Below are 15,424 nucleotides of genomic sequence, written 5' to 3' on the forward strand. Positions count from 1 at the left end.
AGGCCAAAGACAATGCAACTTACTGGTTTCTAATTTTGAGCCATTCATTTCAGTGCCAAACTCTTATGTTAGAATCCTTTTATTTGTATTCATCAAAATAAATTATCTAGGTGTAGGACTCTATAAAAAAACTCCTACTTTTATACCTGGGCATTAAAGGGTGTTTCAGTTCCAATTTTACTTTTCCTACTTAGAAGTCCCTCTTCTTGACATTAATAATTAACCAGTAAACCAATTTACCCAAGTTCTTCAATCTCGGTTTATTTAAAAGGAGAGTAACTTCAGGAGCGTTATATCCATGGTTTACTGCTACCTCCAGCATGGGCCTGTGGGGCATACTTTGTTTTTTAATCTTCGTGGGGAAAAGTTGGGGACAGGAACAAACGTAAGTAAAACAACCCATCTTTATTTTTCAATGCATCTTATTAATGTGATGAGTGAAAAAGTAAATTCAACAGACTGTGTTAATTTGTTTTTTTGTTTGTTTGCTTTTTTTGCGGTACGCGGGCCTCTCACTGTTGTGCCCTCTCCCGTTGCGGAGCACAGGCTCCGGACACGCAGGCTTAGCAGCCATGGCTCACGGGCCCAGTCGCTCCGCAGCACGTGGGATCTTCCCGGACCGGGGCACGAACCCGTGTTCTCTGCATCGGCAGGCGGACTCTCAACCACTGCGCCACCAGGGAAGCCCCAGACTGTGTTAATTTGTAAATAACTTTCTACTTCTGGGAGCACTAAGTGAATAGTCTCACCTCTGAATAAGAAAGTCATGTAGCATTTTGATTTGATGAGTGGCTAACAACATGACAGTTTTAGGGGATTGTTACTTATAAAAATTTACATAAGTGATTATTCAAATTCCTCTTCAAAACAGCACAAACTAAACTCAAGATAATAAACTTTCTTGGTGTTTCTGGCTTGTTTCTATCTGGTGCAGAGTTTTCTTTGTGTTTTCCGTGTACTGTACATAGTAAAGCAAGGGTTACTTGGGGTTCAATTCTAAGCCTGTGGTTTGAAAAATCTATGGTTATAATTACTTCCAAATTTATGAGCTAATGCTTTATAAATTTTAGTGTTATTATTGAAATAATGTGTATTTTAAACTAAATCTTTAAAATATTGATATCATATCAAGAAATAACATTTTAGTACTGATAAGTAACTGGAGAATATCTAATCAAACCTACTCATTTCCTGTAAGGATAAATCCAGATAGAGAAAGTAACTTGCCAAAGGTCACACCACTAAGAGAAACAGAAGTAGGACTTGTATTAAGGACTCCTCTTTACCACTTCAATTTTTTCCCATTTTGTTATAAATGTATACTTTAAATATGTAAAATATATTATAAATATAAATGTATACTTAGGATGTCATAAATTTATAGCACTCTCCCAACCCTAATCTGATTTTCTCACATGGCCACAATCACCCCATTTCCTGGTTAGTTTTCGTTTATTCCTTCTTGAAAGACAGCCGACTGAAGTTCAGAGAAATTGGATTAAATGACTTCAAATTAGTGGTAGAACTAGGACTAGAACCTGGGTCCCATGATACTTAATTTTTTCTACTACACTGTACTGGCCCTCAATAAACATCTTCTCTCTTTCTCTGAAAAAGTGGGAGTATGCCATTTACAACATGGGAATCAATAAATTTAATTGATTGATTCAACAAAAATTTTTTCAGCACCTACTATGTGATAGGCACTGAGGATATAGTAGATGATACAGAGCTTGCATTCAAGTGGGAGAAGAAAATGATGAACCAATGAATGAACCAATGAGTGAATGAGTAAATAAATAAGGTCAGGTAGTTATTGGTACCATGAAGGAAAAAAATAAAGGAGAGTAAGAAGATAAAGAAATGATGGGGCACTATTTAAAAGTGTAGACAGGGAAGGTTCTCTAAGGAGGTGACACTCAAACAGAGCTTGAAGGAAGTAACAGAGCAAACCATGCAAATATCTGGAGAAAGAACATGCCAGGTAGAGACCAAACTAGAATTTGTGCCTCTCTGCAAGCTCAGTGGCCATATTCTCTACAACTATTGAAAGAAAATAAGAAAAGTATGAAATACTTTATAGCTACTAATGTATCAGTAAGGACAAAAGTCTGTATGAATGAGTGGTTCCAGAGCTGTCTTTTAGGGACCTGAAGCATGAATTATTTTATATTTCACCACCACCACCACATAGACAATCAAAAGTAAAACAATACTAAACTGAAAAATATAAAACTTCTAACAATACCAAAATTAAAATAACTTTTTTTTTCTAAATTTCTCTTGCAAAAATTCTTGATAAATTCAGTTTAGCCTAGCAATTGAACGTGTTAATTCAGGAAACGGGCTGCTCGGGTTCAATTCCTAATTCTGTAATTTAATAGCTATGTGACCTTGGGGAAGTCAATTATCAGTTTCTTCCTCTGTAAAGTCGGAGTAATAGTAAGACTTTTTTCATAGAGGGGTTGTCACAACACAGTGAGTTTATATATATATATATATATGTCTTAAAATAGTACCTAACACTGAGTAAGATTTCAGTAACTGTACCTTATTATCATCAAAGCTGAACATTCCTCATTTTCTGCTGTTCCTGGGTAAGCACATGGGGAATTGAGAAGATGAAATTATCGTAAACCACAAATAAATGTTGATTTAAAAATATCATTTTAAGTTGAGAATATGTGCCTATTTTATTTATTTTTATTTTATTTTTTATTTTATTTTTTGGCTGCATTGGGTCTTCGTTGCTGCGGGTGCACTTTCTCTAGTTGTGGTGAGCAGGGGCTACTGCCCGCTGTAGCGTGTGAGCTTCTTATTGTGGTGGCCTCTCCTGTTGCAGAACACGGGCTCTAGGCACATGGGCTTCAGCAGTTGCAGCACGCGGGCTCAGCAGTTGTGGCTCGCGGGCTCTAGAGCGCAGGCTCAGTGGCTGTGGCGCATGGGCCTTGTTGCTCTGCGGCATGTGGGATCTTCCCGGACCAGGGCTGGAACCCATGTCCCCTGCATTGGCAGGCGGATTCTTTTTTTTTTTTTTTTTTGCGGTATGTGGGCCTCTCACTATTGTGGCCTCTCCCGTTGCGGAGCACAGGCTCTGGACGCACAGGCTCAGCGGCCATGGCTCACGGGCCCAGCTGCTCTGCGGCATGTGGGATCTTCCCAGACCGGGGCACGAACCCGTGTCCCCTGCATTGGCAGGCGGACTCTCAACCACTGCACCACCAGGGAAGCCCTGGCAGGTGGATTCTTAAACACTGCGCCACCAAGGAAGGCCCCAAATGTGCCTATTTTAAATTGAATCTCTCAAGTGAGATTTTAAAAAAAATCAGAAGTATAACAAAAAATGTCATATAAATATACTGTTCCTTCTCTTTTCCTATTTCAACAGGTATGTCATTTCAGCACCAAAAGTATTCTGTGTTGGAGCATCTGAAAATATTGTAATTCAAGTTTATGGATACACTGAAGAATTTGATGCAACAATCTCTATCAAAAGTTATCCTGACAAAAAATTTACTTATTCTTCAGGCCATGTTATTTTATCCACAGTAAATAAATTCCAAAATTCTGCACTCTTAACAGTATGTATTTATCCTTCAGTTTCTTTATATATATAGAATATTCTCAGTAAAATGTGTACCAAGTTTGAGTATTGATAACACAGAGATTTGATCATTTATACCACTCTACCACTGCGTGATTATTAGATGATGTCAGTCACTAATGAGTCATAAGCACAAGAATATTATACTTACTTTTAGGTTTGTACATATTTAAGTAACATTGTACTAAAAATAGTTTTTATTATATTGCAAATAATAAAAAGACAACACTGAGAGTCCTCCAAAACATTTTATCCTTTAAACGGGATCTGTGTATTACTCAGGTTTGAGAAACGCTGATCTAAATAAATTCTAACCAAATGTAGGAATTCTTTGATTAATGTTCTTGATGGTAAATGCTCTAACCTCTTAACAAATACTTCCACTTTTTAGGTTTATTAAGAAATAAAATTCATTTCCCAAAAGTAGACACTCTTATCTGATGCCATTAGCCACACACATGTGACTGTTACCTTTAAATTTAAATCAATCAAATGTAACTAAAATAAAAAATTCAGTTAATCACTCATACTAGCCACCTTTCAAGTGCTTAAATAGCCACAGGTAACTGGTGGCACCATACTGAACAGCTCTCCCTTATCACACAGAGCTCTGTTGAACAGTTCTAACTCAGATGGCTAATTGGAAAAGTAAATTAGGGTGGGGAAATCACAAAATTGATGCATACCTTAAGCATTTAACTTTATCTTAACGTTACAATGTATCTTTATTTGCTAATCGTTAAATGTTGTGCCCAGGTCTTTTCTTGGGTCCACTGGTTGGAGCAGAGATTCTTATTTATAATGTGTCACAGCTTTAACGAATCATTTGTTCTACAGTTTCTATTTCCTTAAAGTAGAGAAAGAACTTAGATACTTGCAAAGCAATCTGAGTGCAGAATCTTTATAGATTTTTACCGTTTTCCAAATTTTTACAGTACTCTCACATATCTAATTTAACATGGTTTGTTTTAGTGATTAACTTTTATCTCATGTTTTCAAAGCCGAAGTTTTCATAAAAACACTTTTCTGGGCTTCCCTGGTGGCGCAGTGGTTGAGAGTCCACCTACCGATGCAGGGGACACGGGTTCGTGACCCGGTCCGGGAAGATCCCACATGCCGCGGAGTGGCTGGGCCCGTGAGGCATGGCCGCTGAGCCTGCGCGTCCGGAGCCTGTGTTCCGCAACGGGAGAGGCCACAACAGTGAGAGGCCCGCGTACCGCAAAAAAAAAAAAAAAAAAAAACACTTTTCTTTCTTCTGTTACTTTCTGTGTATTAAATGTGCATATCATGCAGTGTAAAGTGGATCATTACAATTACATAGACAAATTGGAAAGCACATTGCTCAACCCGTGGAAGCAGAAGGATGTAGATAGGATACAACGTGTCCTGAACATCAGTCAGGATGTTGAACTGAGGGGATGGAGAACATGGGCTAATCCAACAAGCTGATGAAGTGAAAGTTTAAGAGAGCTCCTATAGTAGTAGTTTTTACTAAATGCATGTAAAATTTGGGAAGCACAGAACCAAAAAGATTTTTTGTGTGTGTGGTATGCGGGCCTCTAACTGTTGTGGCCTCTCCCATTGCGGAGCACAGGCTCCAGACGCGCAGGCTCAGCGGCCATGGCTCACTGGCCTAGCCACTCCGCAGCATGTGGGATCTTCCCGTACCCGGGCACGAACCCGTGCCCCCTGCATAGGCAGGCGGACTCTCAACCGCTGCGCCACCAGGGAAGCCCCCCAAAAAATTTTAATTGCTTAAAGCTAAATGTTGATTATGACATTTGATATTGAAGGGCTTTGGGCAAAATTTATTTACTACTTTGGCTCCTATACTACTTTTTAAATAACATGTTTTATATCCTTAAAATTATTATACTCTTTTCCATCAACATTGTCTTTTACAGATACAACCCAAACAATTGTCTGGAGGACAAGACCCAGTTTCACATGTGTATTTGGATGTTGTATCAAAGCATTTTTCAAAATCAAAAAAAATGCCAATAACCTATGACAATGGATTCCTCTTCATTCATACAGACAAACCTGTTTACACTCCACACCAGTCAGGTAGATTATAAAATGCTTCTCTCTCTGGGGGCGGGGGAGTGGGATTGGGATTGACACTATACTGTAGAGGTTTTTGGGTTTTTTTCCCCAAGCTTGAACAGCTGGGTAAATGATGATGGCATTTATTTAAACTGAACTCTGGATGTGGGGAAGAGTTTTTATTTATTTATTTTTAATTTTTATTTTATATTGGAGTATAGTTGATTTACAATGTTGTATTAGTTTCAAGTATACAGCAAAATGATTCAGTTATACATATATATATAACTATTCTTTTTCAAATTCTTTTCGCATTGAGGTTATTACAGAATATTGAGCAGAGGGCCCTGTGCTATACAGTAGGTCCTTGTTGGTTATCTATTTTAAATATAGTAGTGTGAACACTCCCAAACTCATTCTATGAGGCCACCATCACCCTGATACCAAAACCAGACAAAGATACCACAAAAAAAGTAAATTACTGGCCAATATCACTGTAGAGCTTTTTAAAACTTGAATTTAAGTGGAGATAGGTTTCCAACTTGCTCAAAAGAGTCTCAATTCCCAGTGATTTTTACACTTATAAATATCATTTTAATTTTAAATTCATACAGAAATTGTTAAACAATTAAACAGAATTAATTTTAAATTTGATTTTAAATATAAATCTTAAATTCATATGGAAATGGCAAAAATTAACAGTTATATTATCTACCTTATCAGTTATTCCCATGTAGAAAAAAAACTATTTAAGAATTGTGAAATGTAGTGTTAGGTCTTATTATTAAACAATTTTAAGATGTAACTGCAAATATTATTTTGGCAATGAGAAGATAATTTATTATAAAGCAGTGATCATAAAAAAAGGTCTATTACTTTGGAGCTAATCCTCAAATTCAGAAAACAAATCAAACCCTAAGAATCAGATGTTTCAGCAAAATATAAACTAAATCACAGAAATATATGGATATTAATTTTCTAAAGGGATCTGCCTAAAGAAAGTTCCTATTAGAACATTGTTTTGTATTCTTGGTTTATCTGTTAGAGGGGGAAAGGGCAGGATAGCCAGTCAAAACTCTGGGATTGACAATTGACTGGATTTATTCCTAAGAAACCAACAATAAACACAGAAAAGTGTGAATGCTGACCACATATGTTCATGTGTCTGCAAAACCTTCGATTCCTCCATCACTCCCTGTTACCAGAATTAACTTTTGAGCACATCAGAGATGGAATTATGAGAGAACTGTATGTGGAAGAGGGAGGTTATGGAGTTTCAATAATGACATTATTGGTGAAGGAAAGAGGAAGGGAGGCAGGACCAGCCAGCTTTGTTGAAAACATTTCAGGTAGTAGATACCTGCTGCATATTGGTTGATGTTGATAGTATGGGGTGGAACAGGCCTGCACCACTATCTTTTTAGCAGGAGCTCCTGTTATGACCAGCTCAGAAAGGAAAGGCCTACAGAGGGTGGGGTGTTGCTTTCGGCTTGGACAGAATATCATAGCCAGAATAGTACTCTCTTGACTCCAAGATGACTTGGTGTACATGGAGATAGTCTCTGCCCATAAAGCTTGGGCCCTTTTTGAACATCATACCCAGAAACAAATACATCCATACCCTTGTGTTCCTCCTATGTTAGAGGAAGCTTCATTAATTGGGTCCTGTTGACACTACCTACTATTTAGCATCCTCATCTTTGTCCAACAAGTAGTCTGATACCCAGAGCCTGGGACCTCTCTTAGCTATCAAGGCTTTCCTTAAGAATAGCCTTGGGACTTCCCTGGTGGTACAGTGGTTAAGAATCCACCTTGCAATGCAGGGGATGTGGGTTTGATCCCTGGTCGGGGAGCTAAGATCCCACATGCCTCGTGGCCAAAAGACCAAAACATAAAACAGAAGCGGTATTATAACAGATTCAATGAAGACTTTAAAAATGGTCCACATCAAAAAAGTCTTAAAAAAAATTAAGAACAGCCTCATATGTTATTTCTTTTCAGAACTTTAGTGTAAGAAGATGTGGTATCCTCATCTATTCTAATCATAGAGGAGAATTAGAGAACTTTCTTCTAAATTTCTTTTTTTAATATATTTATTTATTTATTTTTGGGTGTGTTGGGTCTTCATTGCTGTGTGCAGGCTTTCTCTAGTTGTGGCAAGTGGGGGCTACTCTTCGTTGCGGTGCACGGTGGCTCTCATTGCAGAGCATGGGCTCTAGGCACGTAGTTGTGGCACACGGGCTCAGTAGTTGTGGCTTGCAGGCTTAGTTGCTCTGCATCATGTGGGATCTTCCTGGACCAGGGCTCGAACCAGTGTCTCCTGCATTGGCAGGCGGATTCTTAACCACTGCGCCACCAGGGAAGCCACTCCTCTAAATATTGACTCATTGGGACTTCCCTGGTGGTCCAGTGGGTAAGACTCTGCGCTCCCAGTGCAGGGGGCCGGGGTTCGATCCCTGGTCAGGGAACAAGATCCTGCATGCATGCCGCAACTAAGAGTTAGCATGCTGCAACTAAAAGATCCCGCATGCCACAACAAAGATCCTGGGTGCCACGACTAAGACCCAGCGCAGCCAAAATAAATAAATAAAATTTAAAAAGTAAATAAATCTTTTAAAATAAATAAATAAATATTGACTCATTACTGAGAAGTAGTGAAGTATAGTGGTTAAAAGCAAACTCTGGAGCCAAATTGTTGGGTTCAAATCCCAGCTTGGGCTCTTATTAGCTCTGTGACCCTGTGTGAGTTAATATTTCTGAGCCCCATTTTCCTCATCTGTATAATGGAGATAATAATAGAACTTACCTCATAGAGTTGTTGTGAGAGTTAAGTGAATTCATATGTGTCAATACTTCAAACACTGCCTACCACAGAGTAAGCACTAGGAAAGTATTTCCCATTATCATTTAATCTGTGGAATAGCGTAAAGCCTTATTTACACAGAAGAAAAAGAATGATTGAGAAGTAATTCTTTTAAAAATTGATTACATCTTGCTGTTTATAGCTCTAATGTCCCAATGCACACATTTAATCTGAAGATCATTGAGGGATTTTTCTTATAAGCATCTTTAGGATAGAGGCTTAAATCTTCAAGCCTTTATAGGACAAAGGCCTTCAGAGTATTGACCAAAATCCTTCAATTTCACACAGCCTGTGTCCTGCCTTCCCCTCCAACCTTATCACCCACCATGTTCCCCTTCATCAGTGGACACCAGCCAAGCTGACCTCTTTTCAGTTGCTTTCTCACACCATTTTCCTATCCACAGTAAAGCTTGTGTACCTCTTCCTGGTATATTCATGCCCCTTCCTTGCCTTCTTAACTCCTACTCAACCCTTACGTGCCATCCCATAAAGGGCAGCCTTTTCTGCTTCAAAGCTCCCTCTTCCACACTCAGAAAGCCAAGGAGTGTCTTTTATAGCACTTCCTACCCCTGGAATTTTACATTTACTTTGTGTCATCTTGTGTTTGCCTCTCTCCTCCACTCCATTAGAGGAATTCCATGTCTGATTTGTCACCACCATATCTCTGTGCCTAGCATAGTATCTGCACATAGAAGGCATTCAATATACATTTTTAAATTAATAAGCTATATCTTTGGTACAAAAAAATTATTAATCTTACCTTTGATACACCATTGCTATGAAGACAAGATTAATTTTCTAACCTAACACAAAATGGGTTAGAAAGTGAACAAGTAGTAGCCATAGAAGTAGTATAAAATAAAAATAATAAACATTTATTGATCAGTTATTATGTGCCGGGTTATGCAAAAGCTTTGTCTCATTTAGGCTCACATACTATGAAGCAGATACTAGCAGTCCTATTTTACAGATGCAGGAACTAAGGTGTAGAGGGATTAGGTATCCTGCTCTGGGTCACATTAGAAAGTGGCAGAGGCAGGAGTGAAACCCAAGTTTTGAACTCGAGGGCCTGAGCTCTTAACTTTTGTGGGATACTGCCTCTGGCAGCATCCCAGTGATGCTCAGGCCTGGACCAGGTATGTTCATAAAGCAGGAGGGAAGACTCGAGGAGAGAGACAGGGGTGAGGGGACAGCAGAGTGGAGGGATTTACTGAGCATTTTGCTTTGATCTTATGGTATAGTGAAACAAATTTTAGAGCGCTTAACACGTGGCTTCTTGTGTAGAGCTTTGCATAATACCGACCCTTTAAAAGGTTTATGGCATCAGCTCAATTTTATTTTGTGGTTAAAGTTTTGGCCATGAAATGATTTGAGCATCAGTAAAACCCTAGAGAAATTATAATATGTCATTGGAAGGAACTAGATCAGCAAGTCTCAAGCAGCTATGAGTTAAAAGCTAAGCAGATGCTTTTTTTTTAAAAGGTGGGGATCTATTAACTGACAGAAAGAAGTGGAAGAGAACTAATTGTTATTGAGCGCCTGCCATTATTCTTTTAACAATGAGAGAACAATTGTAGGATCTGCCTCAATAAATATAACAAAACCATAGAATTCAGTGCTATCTTTAGTAACAATAAGAGACAATTTGGGGCCTTGTTGTAAGAGTGTATAATGTCTGAAACAAAGTACCTAATTTTCCATTAAAATCTTCAACTTTAATATGAGACAATTTATTATACTCCCATATAACCATATGGTAGACATCACTATTTTGCTACTATGAAATTCTTTTTTTTTTTTTTTTTGGTCCATGCCGTGTGGCATGCGGGATGTGGGATCTTAGTTCCCTGACCAGGGATCAAACCCATGTCCCCTGCATTGGGAGCGCGGAGTCTTATCCGCTGGACCACCAGGGAAGTCCCTACTATGAAATTCTTTATAAACAGTGGCCTAATTACAGATATAACTAATTTTGTACTATATATTTATTCCCAAAAAGATGTATGTAAATATATTTTAATAAAGTGAACTGTACTTTAAATTCACTAGAAAGTAGCTCTTTAAAGGAATCCAAAAGGATTCTCTTTAAAAGAAAAAAATCATTGGTATGTATATGTCTACAAACTAACTTTTCCTTTCTTTTAAATATGGATTTTCATGTATGACTGTGTATTGAATTTTTAAAATGAAGCTCATCTCTTTTAAGGGTGACTATTGTAAAAAATCAAAATACTGTGCTTAGCAAAGTTTTTGATGATATCAATTATTCTTACAGTAAAGGTTAGAGTTTATTCACTGAACGATGACTTGAAGCCAGCCAAAAGAGAAACTGTCTTAACTTTCATAGTAAGTATGTTATTTATTTGGATGAGATACTCTGTTCCATAATCCTGCCCTCACACCATACTAACTCATTCAGTGTTCAGGAAATGGTTATTGAACACCTTCTGTGAGTATAAAATTGTAGGTTTATACCTCTACAATATGTAAAAACCTCATGAAAATGAAATCTCAACAAGTTATGTTTTGAACTAAATCATTTAAATATATCCTTCATGATTTATTTCTTGAAGAACACTGATCAATCACTAAGAATTAGTTGAATGCCTATTATGTCTGAGATTTTTTATTCGTACAATACACTTGAGCACTTTAGGCTTTAGTAACTAACATACTAACACATGAAAAATAGTGCTAACCCATGAGATAAAGATCAGCTGTTATCAGCTTTTCATCAGCCATGACATATGTAACAGATGATATGCACATGTGAAATAAACTTCCATGGTCTTCCCAGTTCGTGTCACAACCCTACAAATTTTTGTGGGGAGATAACTGCTCACCTATTAACAGTAGGTGTACTAGTAATTGGTCCTTCACTATAGGTTGCAGTACCTTTCCTCCTACTCAAATAACCAAAAACCCGAAAACCTTAACAGAGCACAAATGAAAAAGAGGATTGTATCGGAATAACCTTGAATCCTTCATAACTTACAAAAATCATAAAACTTTCACAAACTTTAACATCTGACTATTTTATAATGAATTACTTGAGAAGCATCCAGAGTGTTCCAAGATTGTGGTGGATAACTATTGACATAGACTGCAAACTTACAAAATGTCTAGCTAATAAATGCATTTTACAGCATATTTGCTTTGGAAAGCTTCAGATGAACACATACAGAATTTAGATTCAGGTATCTGTAAAGCATGTAAGTTCATATTTCATACATTATAACATCAGTTTTTGTCATACTTCTTTTTTTTCTTTAGTTGTACAATAAAGAGTTGAATCTCTTCTAGATAACTGAGACTAGGATACCCAGGACACTGATTTACTCTCCCCCTTCTTCCCCCCCCCCCCCCCCCCCCCCCCCCGCCGTGAGGCAGGAGATGGAAGACGGTCCAAAAAGAGGGAGGGAAGTGGCTTAAATTAACCATATTTGCATTTCACAACATTTAAATGATTTTCCTCCTTCATATTTAATTTGAAGACATGGATATTTGTTAGTAAATATTTCTGTAGATCAAAGACAATATAATCGGGCTTCCCTGGTGGCGCAGTGGTTGAGAGTCCCCCTGCCGATGCAGGGGACACGGGTTCGTGCCCCGGTCCGGGAAGATCCCACATGCAGTGGAGCGGCTGGGCCCGTGAGCCATGGCCGCCGAGCCTGCGCGTCCGGAGCCTGTGCTCCGCAACGGGAGAGGCCACATCAGTGAGAGGCCCGCATACCGCAAAAAAAAAAAAGAAAAAGACAATATAATCAGTCAATTTTAAAAATGTGATTTATGTGATTTGAAGTTGTTTGTTTTTATTCAAAGGATCCTGAAGGATCAGAAGTTGACATGGTAGAAGAAAATGATTATACTGGAATTGTCTCTTTTCCTGACTTCAAGATTCCATCTAATCCTAAGTATTTTAAAGTATTTGTTAATAAAGTTTTCTCTAAAAAGCACATCTGAAACTTTTGGTTGTGAGGTAGATAACCAGTCAAATGGAGCCACCTAGTGTTAACAAAGGGTAGGTGTGAAGGAAATGAGGATATACAAACTCTTTTCAAGTCTAATTAGAAGCTAGGCTCAGGTTCTGGCAAAACAAACAAACCACTCCCAATACTTCTTACCAATCCTCTTTACGTATAGAAATTAAAATTTGGAAGAGGCAAAAAACAGTCCCCAGTCTTTTTTTTTTTCTTCCCATCAAAACCGTCAACCCTCCACCCTTCAAGGAATCTAATAGACTATCAGTCTAAAAGGCTGGTATTATCCCATGCCTAGCTCTGAGAGTTATAAAAATATTGGTCCCCTGTAGTCTTTACTGCACAGAATACCAGAAGACAGATTTCAAGAGGGAGGGTGTTATTAATTTCCTCCATTTGGCCACATGCTAAAGGATTAAGAACAGAACCCAATGTGAAAAAAATTTAGTGAACACATTCCTGGTATACGCAAAGTACAACGGGAATGAGAAATTCAAAACAGAAATAAAGAATCCACAGTCCCTGTCTGCAAGGAACTTAGAGGAGGACAAATAAGATAAGTGCACCTATAAAATGACTACAATATCACTTTAAAGCAAAATCTTTTTATGGTCATTTTTGTCTGCCCTCTAGAATCGAGTTTGCAGTTAATTCACTGTACTGAAGATTTTCTAGAAATTTGGATGAAATTGGGGGATTTAAATAATTTGGATAATTTTTAAATTTTGTACTTCCTTGAAAATATTACACGCTCCATAGCACAGAATTTATCCAGTTATTTTATAATTATTATCATTTCTCCAACTTCATCTTCTGTCATTTGCTCCATGACAGATTATGTCAGCCATGACCAGTATTGTCTTACCCCAGTACATTTGAACATGTTGTCCCTTCTGCTTAGAATGTACTCCACCTTGCTCTTTACAAGGCTGGCTTCCTTTCATTCTTTAGGACACAGGGTAAATGCTCCCTTTTCAAAGAAGCTACCCCTGGATGCATGATCTAATGTAGTCTCTCTCTTCCTTTTACTCTCTGTTTATTTTCTTCATGGCACTTATCTCAGTTTTGTAAGTAATTATTTATTAATTTACTTGCCTTTTATTCCCCACTAGACTGTAAACTCCTTGAGGACAGGAGTCTTGTCCATATTGGTCACTTTTGAATCACTAGCACCTCAACATAACAGGCACTTGATAAATGTTCTTTGTGTAAATGATGATGATAACCATAATATTAAACTTTATTGATTGCATAACCAGTGTGCAAGATAGATTTTATTTTTCCCATTTCACAAATGAATCTAAGTAATTTGCTCAAGTCCAATCTGCTACTAAACGTAAAAGTGGGGATTTGGACTCCCATGGACTAGTAACTCTGGGAAGACAGGATCTCTTCTATCTTGTTCATTTTTTATCTCCAGTGCTTAATCCAGTTCTCAGTCAATATTTTTGAATGAAGGTTGTGAAACTCAGATCATTTTCCTCTTTAAACAAACCATATTTTGTCCCCATCCAAAATTTCATTTATGTGAAGTGTGAATTTTATCATCTGGATAGGCTTGACCTGTATTATATGTTTCTAGAGACATTGTTATGGATTTTCTACTACAGGGTGGATTTTAGTATTATGTTAGTATAATTAAACTCCAGGATTAGTAAATTTTCAAGTATCATAAGCTCTTCAAATCAAAGCTATTATATTGAGATAAAAATACCTGAAAAAAATCACAATGTATGAAAACTAATTACTAAATAATTTCTATTATCTTGAAAATGCTCAGTTATTTCTGTTTATTGCTTTAAAATCTGTTGTCGAAAAAAAGTACGTAGGCTATATACATCTTTACTTACCTCTCCCTCTTTAAAATGGGAATTGATTAGATTTTCTTTGGGTGAATTAAAAACATTTGATGACTTCTGTAATTATAAATATTTTGCTTCCATAGATATGGTGTATGGACAGTTCGAGCTAAATATAAAGAAGACTTTTCAACAACTGGAACCGCATATTTTGAAATTAAAGAATATGGTAATTTCTTACAATTAAAAGTTTACCTATAAAGAGTTAGTATTTTTGCAATAATTCTTTTCATGAATGAACTTAATGCAAAATCACTCCCAGATGAAGATGAGGCCACTTGCTGGTATGGTTAGAAGTACTGCTCAAGGGGGTGGGCAGAGTTGTCCAAATGCCTAGGCTCTAGTTCTAGCTGCCCTTGGTAACCCTGAACAAGCACACCAGTCTCTCTGGACTTGTCTTCCTCTTTATAGAGCCTCAAGAGACGTAGTCTCCTGAGGAACTTGACTAGTTAAGGTCCTTTCCAGAATTATGATTTTAGGAGAAACTTAAAGAATCAGAGTTGAGGTGAACAGAACCTGATAAGACTAATAGATGATTTACTGAATTCATTACAACCAGCTAGTGACAGAACAAGAACATTTGGATTTCCTTACCCCTAGTCCAGTGCTATTTTCCTTCTAGCTCACAAATTCCTAATACATTGATCCAAAATTTTAAGATATTCTTATTTTGAAATCAATCATATTAATGGATTAATAATTAACATATAAACAGCTTAACCTTTCCATTTCTTGTGGTTGTTTACTAGAGTATTTGTGTGCTCTGATATCAAATTTAACTTTCTTTTTCTTGAAGTCATTTTTTTATTCCCCAGGAGACTCATAATAATGTGGCAAATAACACGAATTTTAACAATTAACAAACGGTGACAAAGCAAATTTATTATAATGAAACTCAACTTTAAAGATTATAGGCTCTAAATAACATATAATCCTGACTGATCCCCCTTCCTCCAAGTGTTTTTGCTGCTTCTTGTAGATATCTAAAAATTCATCCACCTCTTATTATCTGCAGCCACACATTGATTTTACCACCAGGCTCCCTCCTGGTCTACTGCAACCCCCACTAATT

General features: G+C 37.4%; 1 protein-coding gene across 1 annotated transcript in view; it reads left to right on the forward strand.

The window, feature by feature from the left end:
- Positions 1–276: 276 nt before the first annotated feature.
- The window catches only part of C5 (complement C5), a 77,931-nt gene continuing 62,783 nt past the window's right edge, over positions 277–15,424 (forward strand). Inside the window, exons 1-6 of the mRNA XM_027105020.1 lie at positions 277–385; positions 3,389–3,581; positions 5,509–5,671; positions 10,789–10,859; positions 12,336–12,427; positions 14,439–14,521. Coding sequence (XP_026960821.1) covers positions 321–385; positions 3,389–3,581; positions 5,509–5,671; positions 10,789–10,859; positions 12,336–12,427; positions 14,439–14,521 — 667 coding nt within the window. The 5' untranslated portion in view covers positions 277–320. The remainder of the gene's footprint in view (positions 386–3,388; positions 3,582–5,508; positions 5,672–10,788; positions 10,860–12,335; positions 12,428–14,438; positions 14,522–15,424) is intronic.

Source organism: Aethalodelphis obliquidens, unplaced genomic scaffold (assembly GCF_003676395.1).
Source record: "Aethalodelphis obliquidens isolate GAN/ISIS:26980383/991018 unplaced genomic scaffold, ASM367639v1 scaffold7, whole genome shotgun sequence".
NCBI lineage: Eukaryota > Metazoa > Chordata > Mammalia > Artiodactyla > Delphinidae > Aethalodelphis > Aethalodelphis obliquidens.